Source organism: Camelina sativa, chromosome 11, assembly GCF_000633955.1.
Source record: "Camelina sativa cultivar DH55 chromosome 11, Cs, whole genome shotgun sequence".
Classification (NCBI taxonomy): Eukaryota; Viridiplantae; Streptophyta; class Magnoliopsida; order Brassicales; family Brassicaceae; genus Camelina; species Camelina sativa.
This window is the reverse complement of record NC_025695.1, coordinates 22,152,952-22,170,557: the sequence shown is the minus strand read 5'-3', so window position 1 is coordinate 22,170,557 and position 17,606 is coordinate 22,152,952. Positions and strand designations below refer to the sequence as shown.

General features: G+C 34.0%; 1 protein-coding gene and 1 pseudogene across 1 annotated transcript in view; both read left to right on the top strand.

Moving 5' to 3' along the window:
- On the top strand, window positions 1,777-5,988 carry LOC104724052 (annotated as a pseudogene).
- The window catches only part of LOC104728220 (acetyl-coenzyme A synthetase, chloroplastic/glyoxysomal-like), an 8,928-nt gene continuing 3,112 nt past the window's right edge, over window positions 11,791-17,606 (top strand). Inside the window, exons 1-18 of the mRNA XM_019231917.1 lie at window positions 11,791-11,901; window positions 12,192-12,247; window positions 13,011-13,224; window positions 13,329-13,472; window positions 13,588-13,743; window positions 13,845-13,967; window positions 14,065-14,233; window positions 14,496-14,578; window positions 14,672-14,773; window positions 14,852-14,940; window positions 15,024-15,114; window positions 15,474-15,587; window positions 15,767-15,843; window positions 15,929-16,007; window positions 16,119-16,187; window positions 16,295-16,470; window positions 17,310-17,366; window positions 17,458-17,592. Of these exons, the coding sequence (XP_019087462.1) occupies window positions 11,845-11,901; window positions 12,192-12,247; window positions 13,011-13,224; window positions 13,329-13,472; window positions 13,588-13,743; window positions 13,845-13,967; window positions 14,065-14,233; window positions 14,496-14,578; window positions 14,672-14,773; window positions 14,852-14,940; window positions 15,024-15,114; window positions 15,474-15,587; window positions 15,767-15,843; window positions 15,929-16,007; window positions 16,119-16,187; window positions 16,295-16,470; window positions 17,310-17,366; window positions 17,458-17,592 (1,991 nt within the window). The 5' untranslated portion in view covers window positions 11,791-11,844. The remainder of the gene's footprint in view (window positions 11,902-12,191; window positions 12,248-13,010; window positions 13,225-13,328; window positions 13,473-13,587; window positions 13,744-13,844; window positions 13,968-14,064; window positions 14,234-14,495; window positions 14,579-14,671; window positions 14,774-14,851; window positions 14,941-15,023; window positions 15,115-15,473; window positions 15,588-15,766; window positions 15,844-15,928; window positions 16,008-16,118; window positions 16,188-16,294; window positions 16,471-17,309; window positions 17,367-17,457; window positions 17,593-17,606) is intronic.

Genomic DNA, 17,606 nt, shown 5'->3' with positions numbered 1-17,606 from the left:
TCCTTTGATGATCTTGGACAAGCAGAAACGTTTCCAGGAATTTTGGCAATGTGTTCTTTTATCCTGTAAGCACCTCCTAAAAATTCTTTCTCACACAATTTGCATTTAACTTTGTCAAGATTCTTCGAATCAGACAACATTCCATATTCCCAAGCAACATATTTCGAGTTTCTCTTCAAAACTGTTGAATCTGATGCTCCACTAGGTTCCTCATTCAAACCAGAATCCATTGGAACTTGAATAATTTTTGCAAAAAAATTACAAAAGACAAATATTTGTAACAATGCTTCGTAACACTGCTTCACGGAAGCTCTGTTTTACGTTTTCAAAACAGAGGAGTTTTGATATCAAAGCAGAGTTTTGCGATATCAAAACCCAATACTCAAACATAGTTTAACATATTAAGAATTATAGGTCTCTAATCATCAAGACAACAATGATAGATGATAAAACCAAAAAAGAAAGATCATATGATATAGTATAATCAAAATAAAAGAAAAAAGAGAAGGAGAGTAAATCAAACCTGAACTCTCTGTATATTGAATGAACTTTGAAACCACCAACCTAAGTGTCACGACAGTAGAAAAAAACGATAAGAAAGCTTAGGGTTTTATCAATTTATGGGTTTACAGTTTGAATGAAGGTTAAAAAGAAAAACGTATCGTATATACGATAACCGTATAGTCGATCGTATAAATGCCGTATAAGCAACCGTATTCGACCAAGCCGTATATATTAAACGCTTAGACAAGAAACGTTATACTGGGTCACCGTATATACGCCCGCCCAAGCCGTATTTTAGAACACTGCTCTCGCCTCCTCTTTACCTAATCAGTTTCAAAGTTATTATTAAGGGTCTCGTTTTAATATTATGGTGATTTTTTTTGAACTTTCATACACTTAAGATCTCAAAAAAGGAAATTCATACAATTTGAAGCTAAGATACTATAATGGAAATAACTATAATGATTCCATGAGTTATCTAAAGGATGCTCAACTTTAAGAAACTTAAAATGTTTGAAAAAATCTTTTGTAACCACAGCGGATTCAAACTTGAAGACCGGTTTAGTAAAATCTTTGACCACAGGGTGGTCGTCATAGATGGTTCGCAAAAACACGCATAAGAGCTGTTATTTCAATCTTATGTATTAGTTTTAGATGCAAAACTTTCTAAAATAATTTACATTCTATATATTGAAAATTATGTGATAGATTTCACTCACTACATTAAGTTCTTACATAATCCGATGTTTTCTTCTTATAAAAATTGAATTTCAATATTTTTTTTTTCTAGTTTAAACTTAAAACAAAACTATACAATAAAAATAATCTTCACTATCCCTTCTTTTTCTTTTCTTCAGGAAATGCATATATTATTTCTTTATTCTAAGAAATGCATTCTTCTGTCCACATAAGTAAATCTGAAATAAATTATTACTTTTCCTAATATGAACCCCAAAAAGAAAAGTCATTATGCTACGAATGCTTAATAGCTGATTTTCTTTTGTATTTTTAGTTTAGTATATATGTCACCTTTAAAAAAATTTAAGGATCACAAATTCCTAAAGACCTAATGAAAAAAAATAATCAAATTACATCAAATTTCAATAGACACTTTCAAATAATATAATATAATCAATAAACCATATTTTAGAAGTATTTAAAAAACAAAAATTAAAACATTGGATTTTGTCCTTTTAACATAAATATGTAATTACAATAAATATCATATTAATAAACTAAAAGGATATCAGAGCGAGAATAATAAACCTAAAACAAAAAAAAATTGATAATTTGTCTCCGCTTCTTTTGTTTGGATCTTGCGTCGGGTGAGGAGTAACGCACCCACCCACACACACACACACACTTGTTGATTTCAATCGATAAAAATGGCGCAGAAGCTTAACTTGACTCATCTCTCCGTCCCTCCGGTCACTCACCGCTCTAGTTTCCCCTCCACCTTCACCTTCGGCGTTGCCACTTCCGCTTACCAGGTCCCTCTCTTTCTCTCTTTCCCTTTAACCCTCCAAGATCTGGATTCTTATCTTCTTCTTTCTAGTTTGTTTCCGCTTCGTCTTCTACTTCTCTTTCGTACCAATGCCTTGATTCACTTTGATTTTCTGGAAAATGTTGATTCCGGAATTGAAGGACCAATCGGATTTAAGAAGATTAAGATGTTGTACAAGTTACAAATCAAATTAGTTGTGTTGTTCACTGACCTAAGTGTTATTTGATGGTGGTTTTGTAGATTGAAGGAGGCTGGAATGAAGGTAAGAAAGGGCCAAGTATATGGGATAAGTTCACTCATCTCGAAGGTTTGTGGTTTCCTTCTTAGCTTATCTATCCTCATGTCAAATGATGAAAACTAGTTTGATTAACACTGTTTGTTTCCTTTTTTATTTAGGGAAGATTCTTGATGGAAGTAATGGTGATGTTGCTGTGGATCATTACAACAGATACAAGGTTAAGTAAAGCTTAGAGTGGTAATATGTATGATGATCTTCTTATGGTCTGCATCTTTCTTTGCTAATAATATTGTTAAATTTTTAATGGTTTCGCAGGAAGACATTGAACTTATAGGACAATTAGGATTTGGTGCTTACAGATTTTCCATATCCTGGTCTCGCATTTTCCCTGGTAGGTGTAGGTTCAACTATATTGTCATTTAAACTTGCTACTTTTTCATTTATTTGTGTCCGTTTTAATTAAAATCTAGTTAAACTATAGTGTGAGATCGCTTCTCATTCATTTTTAGTTACAAATCGTTTTGCCCGTTTTGTGTGTGTTTCAGTTAACTAATCATCTCTCTCTGTTTATACTTAAATCTCCATGTCCCCAATCATAGTGTAGCCCATGTCGAAGTTGTTGGAAGGTGGAATTTTCCTTTTAGAACCTTCATCATTTGATCTCTAATTTTGGGGAATCATATTGTTTGACTCTTCATCTTTGAAATGATCGGTATTTTCCTATGAGATCCAGGATATTCGAAGCCGTGGGGTTCCCTTAAAAACTTGAAATCTTGAGTTCCTTTAGCATTGATGCATGTGGCCATAAGTTAGTATACAAAGGAATTGTAAACCAGTATTTGTTTTTGTGTTCTAGACTTCATGTAAAAATATAAATGTTTACTGACTAAAGGGTGTATTGTCTTTTCTTTGTCATTTGTTCTAGATGGCTTGGGGACTGAAGTCAATGAAGAAGTCATCGCTTTCTAAAACAATCTTATCAATGGACTTCTTGCAAAAGGTATTTACTTTAACTGGAATGAGCTTCTTCATCTTCGTGTTGATGATACTTTCATGAGATGATTAGTATTGCAGGTATTCAGCCATTTGTAACTCTGTACCATTGGGATCTCCCATCACATCTCCAGGAAGCAATCGGAGGTTGGACAAATATGAAAATTGTGTAAGTAGTAAACATGCTATTTCAATTTACGTATAAAAAAGGATAAACACACTTATTATTAGGAGTATTGTGTATGATCCCTTTCTTGTGCAAGTTTTAGTGGGGCTGATTATATTTAGTCTCACATCACCATGATTTAGTTTATGCTTCTGAGGGCTATTATCTTTCATTTTTATTGTATGAAGCCTTCCCCTATCTAAAATAAGGAATGCGGCACTTTTCATAGAATTTATTGTTTTGACATTAAATTTTCTTCACGTGCAGCGATTATTTTGGCCTATATGCAGATGCTTGTTTTGCAAATTTTGGTGATAGAGTGAAGCATTGGATCACATTAAATGAACCTCTTCAAACCTCAGTGAATGGACACTGTATTGGTATATTTGCACCTGGAAGAAACGAGAAGCCCTTGATCGAACCATATTTGGTTTCGCATCATCAGGTTTTGGCTCATGCAACTGCTGTTTCCATATATAGAAGCAAGTACAAGGTACTGTAATTATTGTGGTTAAGGAACCTAATTTTTATTTATTATACGTAGACCTTTGGTTATGGGAAGATGCATCAAGAGCTTCATTATTTATCTAGGAAAATCAAGGTGGACAAATCGGTTTGTCAGTCGATTGTGAGTGGGCGGAGCCAAACTCAGAGAAACTGGAGGACAAGGTTGCTGCTGATAGGCGAATTGACTTTCAACTTGGATGGTATGTAGGATATGAAATCAGTGCTTTCTTAATCATTAAGATTTGGAATGGAATCGTATTGATGATGTGTTGAGCTATAAATGTAGTGGCTGGACATAAATTCTTGAAATTTTATAGTAAATAGTTTCTGCGTTCTAGGTTTAGTAGTTTATGATTTTTGATAGTAGTTATCATATGTGGAGATCCGTCATTGATTTATATTTTGTAATGGTAGCTAGTCCCGAGCATATAATCCACTTATTATATTCTACTGTTTCCAAGGGTGCAGTCAAATCATACATAGTCTTTGAATCTTTGTGTGTGATACTTCCTTTCTTATTAAATGAGTAGTCACTGTATAATAGCCTTTTCATATATGTTAAGGTTGCGTAAATGTCATTATTGCTTAAGAAAGTGATAAATATCATATAAATTATTTGCTAACTATCCGTCAAATAATTTGCGCACTTGCAACTATATATCATTCCTTGAAATGACAAATTAAAGTCCTTTGCAGGTTTTTGGATCCTTTGTTTTTTGGAGACTATCCTGCAAGTATGCGCCAGAAACTTGGAGACAATCTTCCTAGATTTACTCCGGAAGAAAAGGAGTTAATGCTTCAGAACTCATGGGACTTTCTTGGCCTAAACCACTACACTTCGAGGTTTATTTCTCATGTCTCAAACAAAGAAGCTGAAAGTGACTTTTACAACGCACAAGAAATGGAGAGGGCTGGTAACAAAGACAAACACTGAAATTACTTTTACTACTAGCATTTTCTTATTAATTACTTCCTAATAATTATTCTCTCTTCTTTTCTATGCGCAGTTGAATGGGAAAGTGGGGAGCCAATAGGTGAAAGGGTAAGAACTCTCGTCTTAGACTCCACTAAATCTAATGACTATATTAACTCTTACGCACATGTACTAAAGACAGGTATGAATGAGCTAGTAATCAACTGAACAATGTATCCAATTACAGGCTGCTTCGGATTGGCTTTATGTTGTGCCTTGGGGAATCCGAAAGACTTTGAATTACATCAGCAAAAAATACAACCAACCTCCAATATATGTTACTGAGAATGGTATCTACCTATCTTTATAATTCTAGTGTTCAGTTTAATATGGTACAATGCATAGTTTGGTTAAGAGGACCAGAACAGTTTTGTTGGCATTAAACAAGAAATATATATGGTCATATCGAACTTCAATTTTATATATCCTGAGGTTTAGATCTCTTGGTCCAACACAACAGGTATGGATGATGAAGATGACGGATCTGCCTCTATTCATGATATGCTCGACGATAAGCTTAGAGTTGCCTATTTCAAGAGTTACCTTGCCAATGTCTCTTAGGCTATCAAGTGGGTGAATATTTTTCCCTTCTTTCATATGTTTACTAGCAAAAAATACGTAGGAAACAGAGATATAGGCAATTTGTAGAAAATTATCAAGTAATTTGCATTATAGATTGAGGTAATAATAGTGTAAGCGTTTTGTAAATGACGAAAACTGAAACAGAGATGGAGTGGACATAAAGGGATATTTTGCATGGTCGTTGCTGGACAACTTCGAGTGGGCGCAAGGGTACACCAAGAGATTCGGTTTAGTATATGTAGACTACAAGAACGGTTTAACCCGTCACCCAAAATCATCTGCGTATTGGTTCATGAAATTTCTGAAAGGTGATGAAGAAAACAAAGGTAAAAAGGACTGAAAACAGAAAAAGGAAAACCAAAGCTACTACTACTTCATATACACGAATTCCATTGTGATGTTATAACTTTTGTACCAAATAGATAAATTAGTTGATGATGATGGTATATAGCTATAACAAACCTAATGGCTTGGGCTACTCTTTCGTTTCAAACTCATTTTCTGATATGTTTTCGATCTTATTTCACCCAACATATGCAAACTCAAGTACGTTGTTTTTTCTTCTTACTCGGGGCGTTTCACATGAAAATATTGTTAATGTTATAAGAACCACTTGAGTTCAACTGGCTTAAAAGATGTGTAGATTTACTGGATTTAACAATGTGTAAGCGGTTGGGACTGTTGGTGTTTGCAGAAGCAACTGTTTATTAGGAATTTACGATTATAGACATCATGAAATGGGTGAATGTGCAATAGAATCGTGACGGTTGATAGCGAACTCGGTAGTGATTTAATGAAAATTACTAAGATTTTAACTATATAGTTTTCCATAACTATGCTGTCCGTCTGCAAAAAAATCTTCCTTGGTGAAGCTCTCTCATTCACCCTTTTTTAATAGCCAATCAAAATTTGTCATGTTCATCTTTACATTTTTTATTAACGAACTTTAATATCAGTTTAAGTATAAATAATAGTTTGAGTTTAGTTTTTACAATTAAACAAAAATATATACAATATATCGGTTTGAGTTTTTTAAAAAGTTATTAGAGTTTAGATTTTACAATTAAACAAAATTATATGTCGATTTGGGTTTATAAAACAAATTAGAGTTTAAATTTTACAATCAAAATTTGTCATGTTCATCTTTAGACTTCTTATTAACGAACTTTAATATCAGTTTAAGTATAAATAATAGTTTGATTTTAGTTTTTACAATTAAACAAAAATATATACAGTATATCGGTTTGAGTTTTTTAAAAAGTGATTAGAGTTTAGATTTTACACTTAAACAAAACTATATGTCGATTTGGGTTTAAAAAACAAATTAGAGTTTAAATTTTACAATTAAAAGAAATTATATGTCGGTTTGAGTTTACAAAAGAGTGGTTAGAGTTTAGATTTTATAATTAAAAGAAATTATAATTTGGTTTGGATTTATAAAAAAATGGTAAGAGTTTAAATTTTATAATTTTAAAAGTAAAAATAATGTTAGGGTTTATGAAATTAAATTTCATATTTAGGTTTTTATTTATTTATTAAACTACACCATGTTGATTTATTTCAATTACTTGTTTTTTTTGTCAATATTTTGAGCTGAACATGTTACCCATTAGCCAAATCCCTACATTTGTAGAGAGGGGAGACTTGATTCCTGGTGTGTGATGGTTCTTTCTACCGTTGTACTTACCATATGCTACTGAACTAATATCACTTCACAAATTGTTTTATTTATATAATATTAATTATTTTAATATATTTAATTAGATTTTATGACAAATTTTGAATGGAAAATAAGGTCTACGCAACTAGTAAAGAAAAATTCAAGTGTTAACTATGTAAATGTAGGTAAAACTACTTGATCAATGAACATATTCACTATTTGCTTCGTTGATTGATCGTTTCTTATCAATCAACGGCTGGGCCGAATTATTGCCACGATAGATTTACATAGCTTCAGGTGGACCTAATTACTACGATAAAAGCCGTTGGTTGATAAGAATGGAACTGTAAATATATAGTTCTTAGACACAAAGATCCGATACACATGGTATACGAGAGAACCTTTATAGCACATAACTACAAACATCAATCCCCCTTCAATAACCCATCATTGCTTCAGAGGAACAAATATAGTTAGTGCTAAACCTGACAATGTTTTAAGAGTACATTTGCATATGACCCAGCCCATCTATTTTATTTTATTTTAACTTAAACCCAATGTTCTAAAAATTGGCTTAAGCGGCGCCAACTAGGCGGTGTCCTCTCGTTCTATCCTAGAGTTTTAGGAAAAACCAATAAAAAATTAAAATTATTTATTTATTTATTTATTTTTGACAACAAAGTACAAGTTCAGCTCAAACGAGCCAATTGGTAGGAAAAACTTTCACATAGGTAATTTGATGCGACTCCACTCTAGCGCGTCGCGCCAGTCTGTCCGCTCTACCATTTTGTGATCGAAGAATTAAGACTATAGAAAATGATAGGAACTCCATCTTGTCTTCTTCAATAACGTCCAAATATGTCTTGAAAGCAGGCCACTCAGAAGGCGAAGACACCATCTTCACCAAATCAGAATAGTCCGTGAAAAAATTACTTTTTCATTATTCGCACCAATCATACACCGCATTGCCCAAATGAGAGCTTCCACTTCAGCATGGAGGGGGATAAGCTCCGACGAGAATTTGATGCACCCATAGTGGGAGATTCCCCCTCAGGAGAAATGCAAAACCATCCTCGGCCAATAAACTGATCCGTCCCTTTCCAAGATCCATCCACAAAATAGCGGTGACTGGTTCCCATAGTACCAGGGATCGGCCGAGAGCCGGCTAGAGAAGAGGGTCCCAGAGAATCCTCTTGTGCCGAAACCAAAGCTTGGCTTCCTCCTCCACTATTTGTAAAATCGCTAAAGGATTTGAGTCCAAATTACTAAAAATTTAATCATTTCTAGCCTTCCAGATATACCAAAGAATCCACGGAAAAATATCCACCGAAGGAGTCTGCTGAGATCTCTAGAGTAAATGATCCGTGTTTGCATAAATTGAGCTTGAGGATGTCGAAAATGGGGATAAAGCCCACACCTGCCAAGCCGGGGGACATAAGAAAAGGGCATGATAGATTGTCTCCTCCATCGCGCCACAACGTGCACACTCCAGATCACAACTCATACCACGTCGCCGTAAATTAGCTGTAGTAGCCACACAACCCGTAATAGCTTGCCACAAAAAATATCGAATTTTTGGTGGACACCGAAGCTGCCAGACAAATGCCTGTAGTGGAATAATATTGGGACCAGAAACAGATAAAACAGCCTCCGGTTTCTGACACAAGGCCTTATACCCAGATTTAACGGTGTACAAGCCAGATTGTGTCAAATGCCAATCCAATCTATCCGGTGTGTTAAGATTACCAAGAGGTAAAGCAGAAATAAGGCTAACATCCTCCGGCTCGAAAAAGGCCGAAAGCCACGCCAGATTCCAGGAGTGCGAGCTCCTGTCAATGAAAGTTTCAACTCTTAGCGAAGGATTGACTGGCAATCCCGAACGCAATGCTAGATTAAAAAATTGATTTCGACCCATGGCAAATGTCTATGTTGCCCTAAGACGGGCTTGTATCTAGGCGTTTGTAAAGACCCAAGCATTGCAATTTTCTTCTAATCGCACTGGTTTAGGCGGTTTGTTTCGGGAAAAATTGGTGTTAGCGGTCAAATCGTTTGGTTTATATTTTTGATTCCGCCTAGACTCTGATTTATTTGCGTAGGCACTAGGTCCTATCGACGGTCTAAAGAATTTTTTAACATTGTGGAGACGTATTACATATATATAGAAACTTGGGTCCAAAATTTTTTGTTCCGAAATAAGAATTTAATTTAATTTGTGCACAAAAAAAAAGGGTTCAGTTTCTAAGAAATCTGTAATATGAGAGCCCTTTTTGTTTGTGCACAAAAAAGAAAGAAAATTCAGTTTCAGATCTGTAATATGAAAGCCCTTTTTGTTTTTTAGCTCATATATAGCCATCCAAACCATTGACAGTGCCTGGTTCGTGTCGAAGAAGAGTGTGTCCTACTAGCAGATCAAACTGTATATATGGAACCCGTCAACTAGTGAACAAATATTGAAAAGTCACCAACACTAAATGCGTAGAAGATAAGATCAGTGTTTTTGGGATATTTAAAAATCAGAGTTATAAATAGATAAATGATCCCATATGTTTTCAGAAGTAGTAATTTATATGTTTCTCAAAAACAAGTAATGGAACCAGTACGCACATGAACTATCTTATTTTAGATACGTGTGGTCCATTACGTTTGAACAAAATCTCTGCATTGTACTTAAGTGGTCACAGACACGGACCGTAACGCCTCATGTATGGGAGTCACGTTCATGCCAAATGCGAATATTATTTATGCACAAGGATATATATACATAAGTAGGTGAGCACAAGGAGATTTATTTATTCATTATTACAACTAATCTATATATATAAATTTAACTTTGCTCACTTCTCCTTTCTCCATATCAGCATCCACCTAATCAATTTTTTTTGCATAAAAAAGTACTATTTTTAATATTCATTCATTACATATTTATTATTTATAATTAATAATAATAAAAAAAATAAATAAAAAACGAATTAACTAAAATTAATTAAATTTTAAAATAGTATAAACAATAATATAATTTTTAGTCAATAATAAAAATAATCTATATATATAAAGTTAACTTTGCCCACTTCTCCTTCCTCCACATCAGCATCCACCTAATCATTTTTTTTTGCATAAAAAAGTACTATTTTTAATATTAATTCATTGCATATTTATTATTTATAATTAATAATAATAAAAATAAATAAAAAACAAATTAACTAAAATTAATTAAATTTTAAAATATTATACACAATAATATAATTTTTAGTCAATAATAAAAATAATAACTATCTAAAAATGAATTAAGTAAAATAAATGAAAAATTTAAAATAGTAAAAATAATACTATAAATTTGTTTTAGTAATCATGTTATTATTAAAACTATAGCCAAAAATGATTATATTCCAAAATTTATAATGGGTTAATGAGTTTTAGAATGTAAGTAAGATTTTAATGCATGGTGGAGTAAAAAAAAACAAATTATGTAATTGTATTTATAAAAATCTAAACATGAAAATAAAATTGAAGTGAAACATTAGTTTCTAAGAAACATATACCATAAAGATTTATTATTAAATTTTTACTTATAAGAAAGAAAAGATTACTTAACTTAACTTAACTTAAAAGTTTTGATCTAAAACAAAGACATTGTAAGGGGCACACTTTTTTTTGGGAAAAATATGAAAAAGAATTTTGAAAAAAAATATCTATCTCAAAAAACAAAATCAATGGTTAGGAAATATAGAAAAAATGATATGTAAGCCGTTACAAAAAGTGGCATGTGATTTGTGTAAGGTATATTATCAACTGGAGCTACAATATTATAACATGATATTATACATATATAACAAATATAATATATATATATATATTAACAAATGCTTTTAACCCAAAACATTGACAAAAACAACATATTTAAAGTACACTATGATGATTTTGAGAAGACGAAGCTGGGATTGCATCACAAAATTAACATCTGCAAATAATATATGAAATTTTAGAAAAATATGTAACTTGAATTAGTGAAATGATATTCATTGTGGGGTTTAAACGTTTAATCATTTAAGCATTCTTAACTTAGTCGGAAATTCTATTATGGCAGATGATGCATTTGGACAACCTCATTGTAGCGACATAGCACTAAAATTGTTTATGAAACTTTGTATATTCGCATTTATTGTAGGATATCGACATGTTTAAATGGTCTCTATAATTAGGTCAACGATCGACAATGACGTTAGAACTTTTAAAATTGTGAATATGGAATGAACTCTTTTAAAGATAAAAGGTCAGAAAATTGTCGATAATATTATTGCGACAAAAGACAATATATGTTATATATAGATTAGTAAAATAAGTACGGGTTTATATATATTTATCTTTTAATCTTCAAATTATATTCATATTCAATGATTCTTATTGATAAATTTTTTAACTAAAATTTCACATAAAATCACAAATAAATATAACAAAAAAATATTATCTTTAAAAATATATATGTTGTATATAACTGAGTAAAGTAAGTTTAGTATTTATATAGATTTATATTCAAAAATTGAAATGATTATATTTGAGTTTAATAATTTCTATGGATAAAAATATTTTAAATTAAAATGTGTCCCTGGGTACAAATTGTAGTTATAAAAAAAAAATTAGAAAACGGAACAGGAGAGGAGAGAGAGAGAGAGGAATAATAAATTAACTTAATTAAGGCAAAAAAAAAAAGAAAAAAAAAATGAAAATAGCTTCTTCTTCCCCGATTCTCACCGTTGTCTCCAGCTCTGGCTCATTGGTGAGTTGACTAAATCTATGATCATCTTCTCTCTTTAAATCTCAAGTTTTTTTTTTTTTCTGTAAATTTCTTGGTTCCACTCTTCTTATCCGACAACCCAGTAAGTCATTTTTCCCAGTTTATTCAATCCCAAAATCGAATCATAGGATCTTTGGAATATGAAAGATATGATCTTTGGGTTATTGTGTTTATTATTTATGTTTTGGGTTACGAAAAGTTTCAGTCTTTTTTCGATTTTGTTTTGTTGCGGGATCTGATAAAGACTCTTCCTTTTTTTTTTTTTTGTTCAGGATCCGAAAATTAGTGGATCATCACTTGGATCTCGAATCCTTCCGTCTACTCAAAGGTGAGTTTTTTTCTTTTTTTTTTCTGTAGAAATTTAGAAAGTATGGGAAATGGTGCTTGGGAACCCCCTGCTATAGTGATTATAATAATGATATGATGATGATGTTTAATGGTGTTTATATTGATATGATGATGGTGATGATGGCCATAAATAGGGATAATGATTCAGGGTTTAGGGGTTTTAAAATCTTTATTGTGTTATGATTGATATTTTGATGAGTTGTGTTATGGTCTTGATGGTTATTTATTAGAAGAATAGCTGTCCTTTGAGCTGCATTGGCCACCACCCTATGGAGTATGAACTTTTCATGGTCTTTTTTGAATGTTGAACATGATTGCTGTTTTTTTAGATTAACCAGTCTTGGTAAATTTTTCAGAATATTAAAAGCTTGGACTTGTTTTTCAGACTTTTAGATTTGGTTGCTTATTTCTTTAACTGTATTCGTTATGAAGCAGTCCTTTCGTTAGCGTAATTGTTTGAGTGTTGTTTGTGTCTTCCTTAATTAGTGTTTGTAACATTGTTTGAAGTTGATGTTTTAGTCTAAAAGACTTTTCCCCTGTAGGTGAGTATGGAAGTGTTTCTTTTATGTCTTGAGTTCTTACAGATTTTGGATTTTCTAATTTGGATCATTTTTGGTTTATCATTGGGTTGTTTTGCTGGCTTGCTAACAAGGACATTTTTGGTTCAGTTAATATTAAAATAGGTCAAGACATTTGTCATTGTGGTTTCAGTTTTCTAAGTTATTATTGTGTGTGTATAATAGATCATCCCCATCGGACAATCTTCTACTCCGTAGGACAATGTCTTCCAATTACCTGAGGCATGTCGAGTCCATGTCCCAGCTACCCTCAGGTGCTGGTAAGATCTCTCAGTTAAACGCCGTCGTTTTAGGAGAATCCCTTGCATCCGAGGAGAATGATCTCATCTTTCCCAGCAAGGAATTCTCCGGCCAGGCTCTTGTTTCCTCCCCTCAACAGGTATATCTTCCAACATCAATTGAGTCGTGAATCAGCACACCTCGTCTTCTCTACTTGCTTTAATGATTTGTAAATTAATTGATCTTCTTGTTATTTGCGTGCAGTACATGGAAATGCATAAGAGGTCGGTGGAGGACCCTGCTGGTTTTTGGTCTGACATTGCGTCTGAATTTTACTGGAAGCAGAAATGGGGTGACCAAGTGTTTTCAGAAAATCTCGATGTCAGGAAGGGTCCTATTCGCATTGAGGTGGATATTTTTCTTCTCTTTTTCCTTTCCTAATCCTTTCTCTACTCTATTCTCTGCATATCCTATGAGAAAATGTTTTCGTCGTGTTGACATGTCTGTAATCTTGTATGACCAGTGGTTCAAAAGGGGAATCACCAATATTTGCTACAACTGTTTGGACAAAAATGTTGAAGCTGGTTTGGGTGATAAAATAGCCATGTACTGGGAAGGGAATGAAATCGGGGTAGATGCTTCCTTAACTTATTCTGAGTTGCTTCAACAAGTTTGCCAGGTATAATAAACACTGTTGTTTGTCCTCTCCAACCACCTCTAGAGCTCTTCTTTCTCATTAAGTTTCTGGTACTGCGTTTTGCCTTGTCCTTGGTGCTGCAGCTTGCTAATTACTTGAAAGATATTGGAGTGAAGAAGGGGGATGCTGTCGTAATTTACTTACCAATGTTGATGGAACTTCCCATCGCTATGCTTGCATGTGCACGCATCGGAGCTGTTCATTCGGTAACCTGTGAAAATTGTACATTTGTCTAGAATGCAACATTTACCTAATTCATTAACACAAAACAAGTTTTCCAAAATTAATTCAATTCTCCCCCAGGTTGTTTTTGCTGGATTTTCTGCTGACTCTCTTGCTCAAAGAATCGTTGATTGTAAGCCAAAAGTAATACTGACTTGCAATGCTGTTAAAAGAGGCCCTAAGACTATAAACCTTAAAGCTATTGTTGATGCTGCACTTGACCAGTCTTCTAAAGATGGAGTCTCTGTAGGTTAGTCTCTATTTAACAAAATCATAATTTGGGTTCTTTTTCCATCTCTTTCCTGTATTTTGGATTTAACTGGATGTTCCCAATTATCATTTGCTGGTTTTTGCTCTTCATGGTTTTCCCTACAGTTTACCTTTTTCTCATCTCTTTACTCCTTTTTTGATAAGTTTCTTTTCCGAGCACAGCAAATAAAAGATAGGAAACAGACATTGCTTGTTCGTAACTGATGATTTTGGCTGTTTTGTCTTTTCCTCTTTAAAAACAGACGTCTGCTTGACCTATGAAAACTCATCAGCGACAACACGGGAAAACACAAAATGGCAAAATGGAAGAGATGTGTGGTGGCAGGTAACTAATGACCTTAATAATTCGAGAAAATGCATTCATTTCATTTTTCCAATGGTTCTTAAAGTCTTCTGTGGGTGGTGGTGATCTATTTAGGATGTCATTCCTAAATATCCAACATCATGTGAGGTGGAATGGGTTGATGCTGAAGATCCCTTGTTTTTGCTCTACACCAGTGGAAGTACTGGGAAGCCAAAGGTAATTTTGGTCCCTGGTTAGATTGTATATTTAACCTAGTTTATTTTATACTTCTCTCTTAATATGGGTTCTTTGAAGGGTGTCCTACACACAACTGGAGGGTATATGATCTACACTGCTACAACATTCGAATATGCATTTGACTACAAACCAACAGATGTATACTGGTATGCATTTGTCTTGACTGTTAAAATTCCTTACTAAAAAGCTATGCTATAGAGTGCTAATCTCTTTGCTTCTCTAACATAAGGTGTACGGCAGATTGTGGTTGGATAACTGGCCATAGCTATGTTACTTATGGACCAATGCTAAATGGAGCCACTGTTGTTGTCTTTGAAGGGGTAATGTACTTAGACATTGTATATTTTTAGTGGTTTATGATTTTCTATCAGTTACTGCCTTGAATCAATGATTCAACTCTAGGTTCCTCTCTCATAGTATCAGTTAATGTCTTGAATCAATGACTCAACTCAGGGTCCCTCTCCCATAGTATCAGTTAATGTCTTAAATCAATGATTCAACTCTAGGTCCCTCTCTGATAGTATCAGTTAATATATTGAATCAATGATTCAACTCTAGGTGCCTCTCCCATAGTAATACGCCAAGAGCTATCAGCAGTTAAGATGAAATGGTTTTACTATTGCTCTCTTTCACTTTGATTGATCAGCTGGTTGTGATAGTATCATCTGGTTTTGAACAGGCTCCAAACTACCCTGATTCTGGACGCTGTTGGGATATTGTTGACAAATACAAGATTTCTATATTTTATACTGCCCCAACGTTGGTGAGGTCTCTCATGCGCGATGACGATAAGGTAAAATATATGCAATCTTTCTGTTATGGTGAAAAAGTAACCAGCATTGTAAATGATGCTTTGAAAGCTACAAAATTACGGGTGTATTAATTTCATACTAAGTATTTAATATTAAATTAAGCCTTATGTGGTATCTAAATCATTTACTAATTATTTTCAACTTATTTTGATTGTTATAGTTTGTAACACGTTATTCTCGCAAATCGTTACGGGTCCTTGGAAGTGTGGGAGAGCCCATTAACCCGAGTGCTTGGAGGTTTTAAGTCTAATATCTCTATTTTTATTCTTGCAGTCAGTTGAATGAGAACTATATTTAATTTTTTACCAATTCTTTGATGTAGATGGTTCTTCAATGTAGTCGGTGATTCAAGGTGTCCCATTTCAGATACGTGGTGGCAAACTGAAACTGGTGGATTCATGGTAACTCTCTGCTCTCTCTCTCTCTCTTTATGTCTCTTGAAACCTTCTAGCATTATGTCTCTTGAAACCTTCTAGCATACTCTCTCTCATGTTCATCAAATTGCATCGCAGATAACCCCATTACCAGGTGCTTGGCCGCAGAAGCCTGGTTCAGCTACTTTCCCTTTCTTTGGTGTTCAGGTCTGTGATCAGGAGTGCAAATGTTAATTTAGCATATTGCTTTGTCCTACAGATATTCGTCTTTGGAGGGCTTCATTCTCATCTCTATCTCTCTGTGTATTCTGCAGCCTGTCATAGTTGATGAAAAAGGCAATGAAATCGAAGGCGAGTGTAGTGGTTATCTTTGTGTGAAAGGTTCATGGCCCGGGGCATTTCGAACTCTGTTTGGGGATCATGAAAGATATGAAACCACATACTTCAAACCTTTTGCCGGATATTATTTCAGTGGTGATGGTTGCAGCAGGTGGACAATCTCTCTAACTTTTGACAAAACCAAAATTGTAGTTAGTGTGTCATTTTTCAACTATNGTCTAATATCTCTATTTTTATTCTTGCAGTCAGTTGAATGAGAACTATATTTAATTTTTTACCAATTCTTTGATGTAGATGGTTCTTCAATGTAGTCGGTGATTCAAGGTGTCCCATTTCAGATACGTGGTGGCAAACTGAAACTGGTGGATTCATGGTAACTCTCTGCTCTCTCTCTCTCTCTTTATGTCTCTTGAAACCTTCTAGCATTATGTCTCTTGAAACCTTCTAGCATACTCTCTCTCATGTTCATCAAATTGCATCGCAGATAACCCCATTACCAGGTGCTTGGCCGCAGAAGCCTGGTTCAGCTACTTTCCCTTTCTTTGGTGTTCAGGTCTGTGATCAGGAGTGCAAATGTTAATTTAGCATATTGCTTTGTCCTACAGATATTCGTCTTTGGAGGGCTTCATTCTCATCTCTATCTCTCTGTGTATTCTGCAGCCTGTCATAGTTGATGAAAAAGGCAATGAAATCGAAGGCGAGTGTAGTGGTTATCTTTGTGTGAAAGGTTCATGGCCCGGGGCATTTCGAACTCTGTTTGGGGATCATGAAAGATATGAAACCACATACTTCAAACCTTTTGCCGGATATTATTTCAGTGGTGATGGTTGCAGCAGGTGGGCAATCTTTCAACTTTTGACAAAACCAAAATTGTAGTTAGTGTGTCATTTTTCAACTATGGCTTAGATAGAATCATATTAATGTATTTGATAATATCCAAGGTCGGTTGATTTTTACTAAGTTAATAATAAGTTTGATTTTGTATTCCAGAGACAAGGATGGTTACTACTGGCTAACGGGGAGGGTTGATGATGTTATCAACGTCAGGTAGAAGACAATTTTAAAATGATGTCAATCAATTCTCTAAACCTCGTATAATATTCCTACCGCTTAAGTTTGTGTTTTTTCTAATGCACAGTGGCCATCGAATCGGAACTGCTGAAGTGGAATCTGCTCTGGTTTTACATCCTCAATGTGCAGAAGCAGCTGTTGTAGGCATAGACCATGAGGTATGTGGACTAACTATGCATAAGTTGTTGGGATATGAAGCACAGTAAGATACTGATA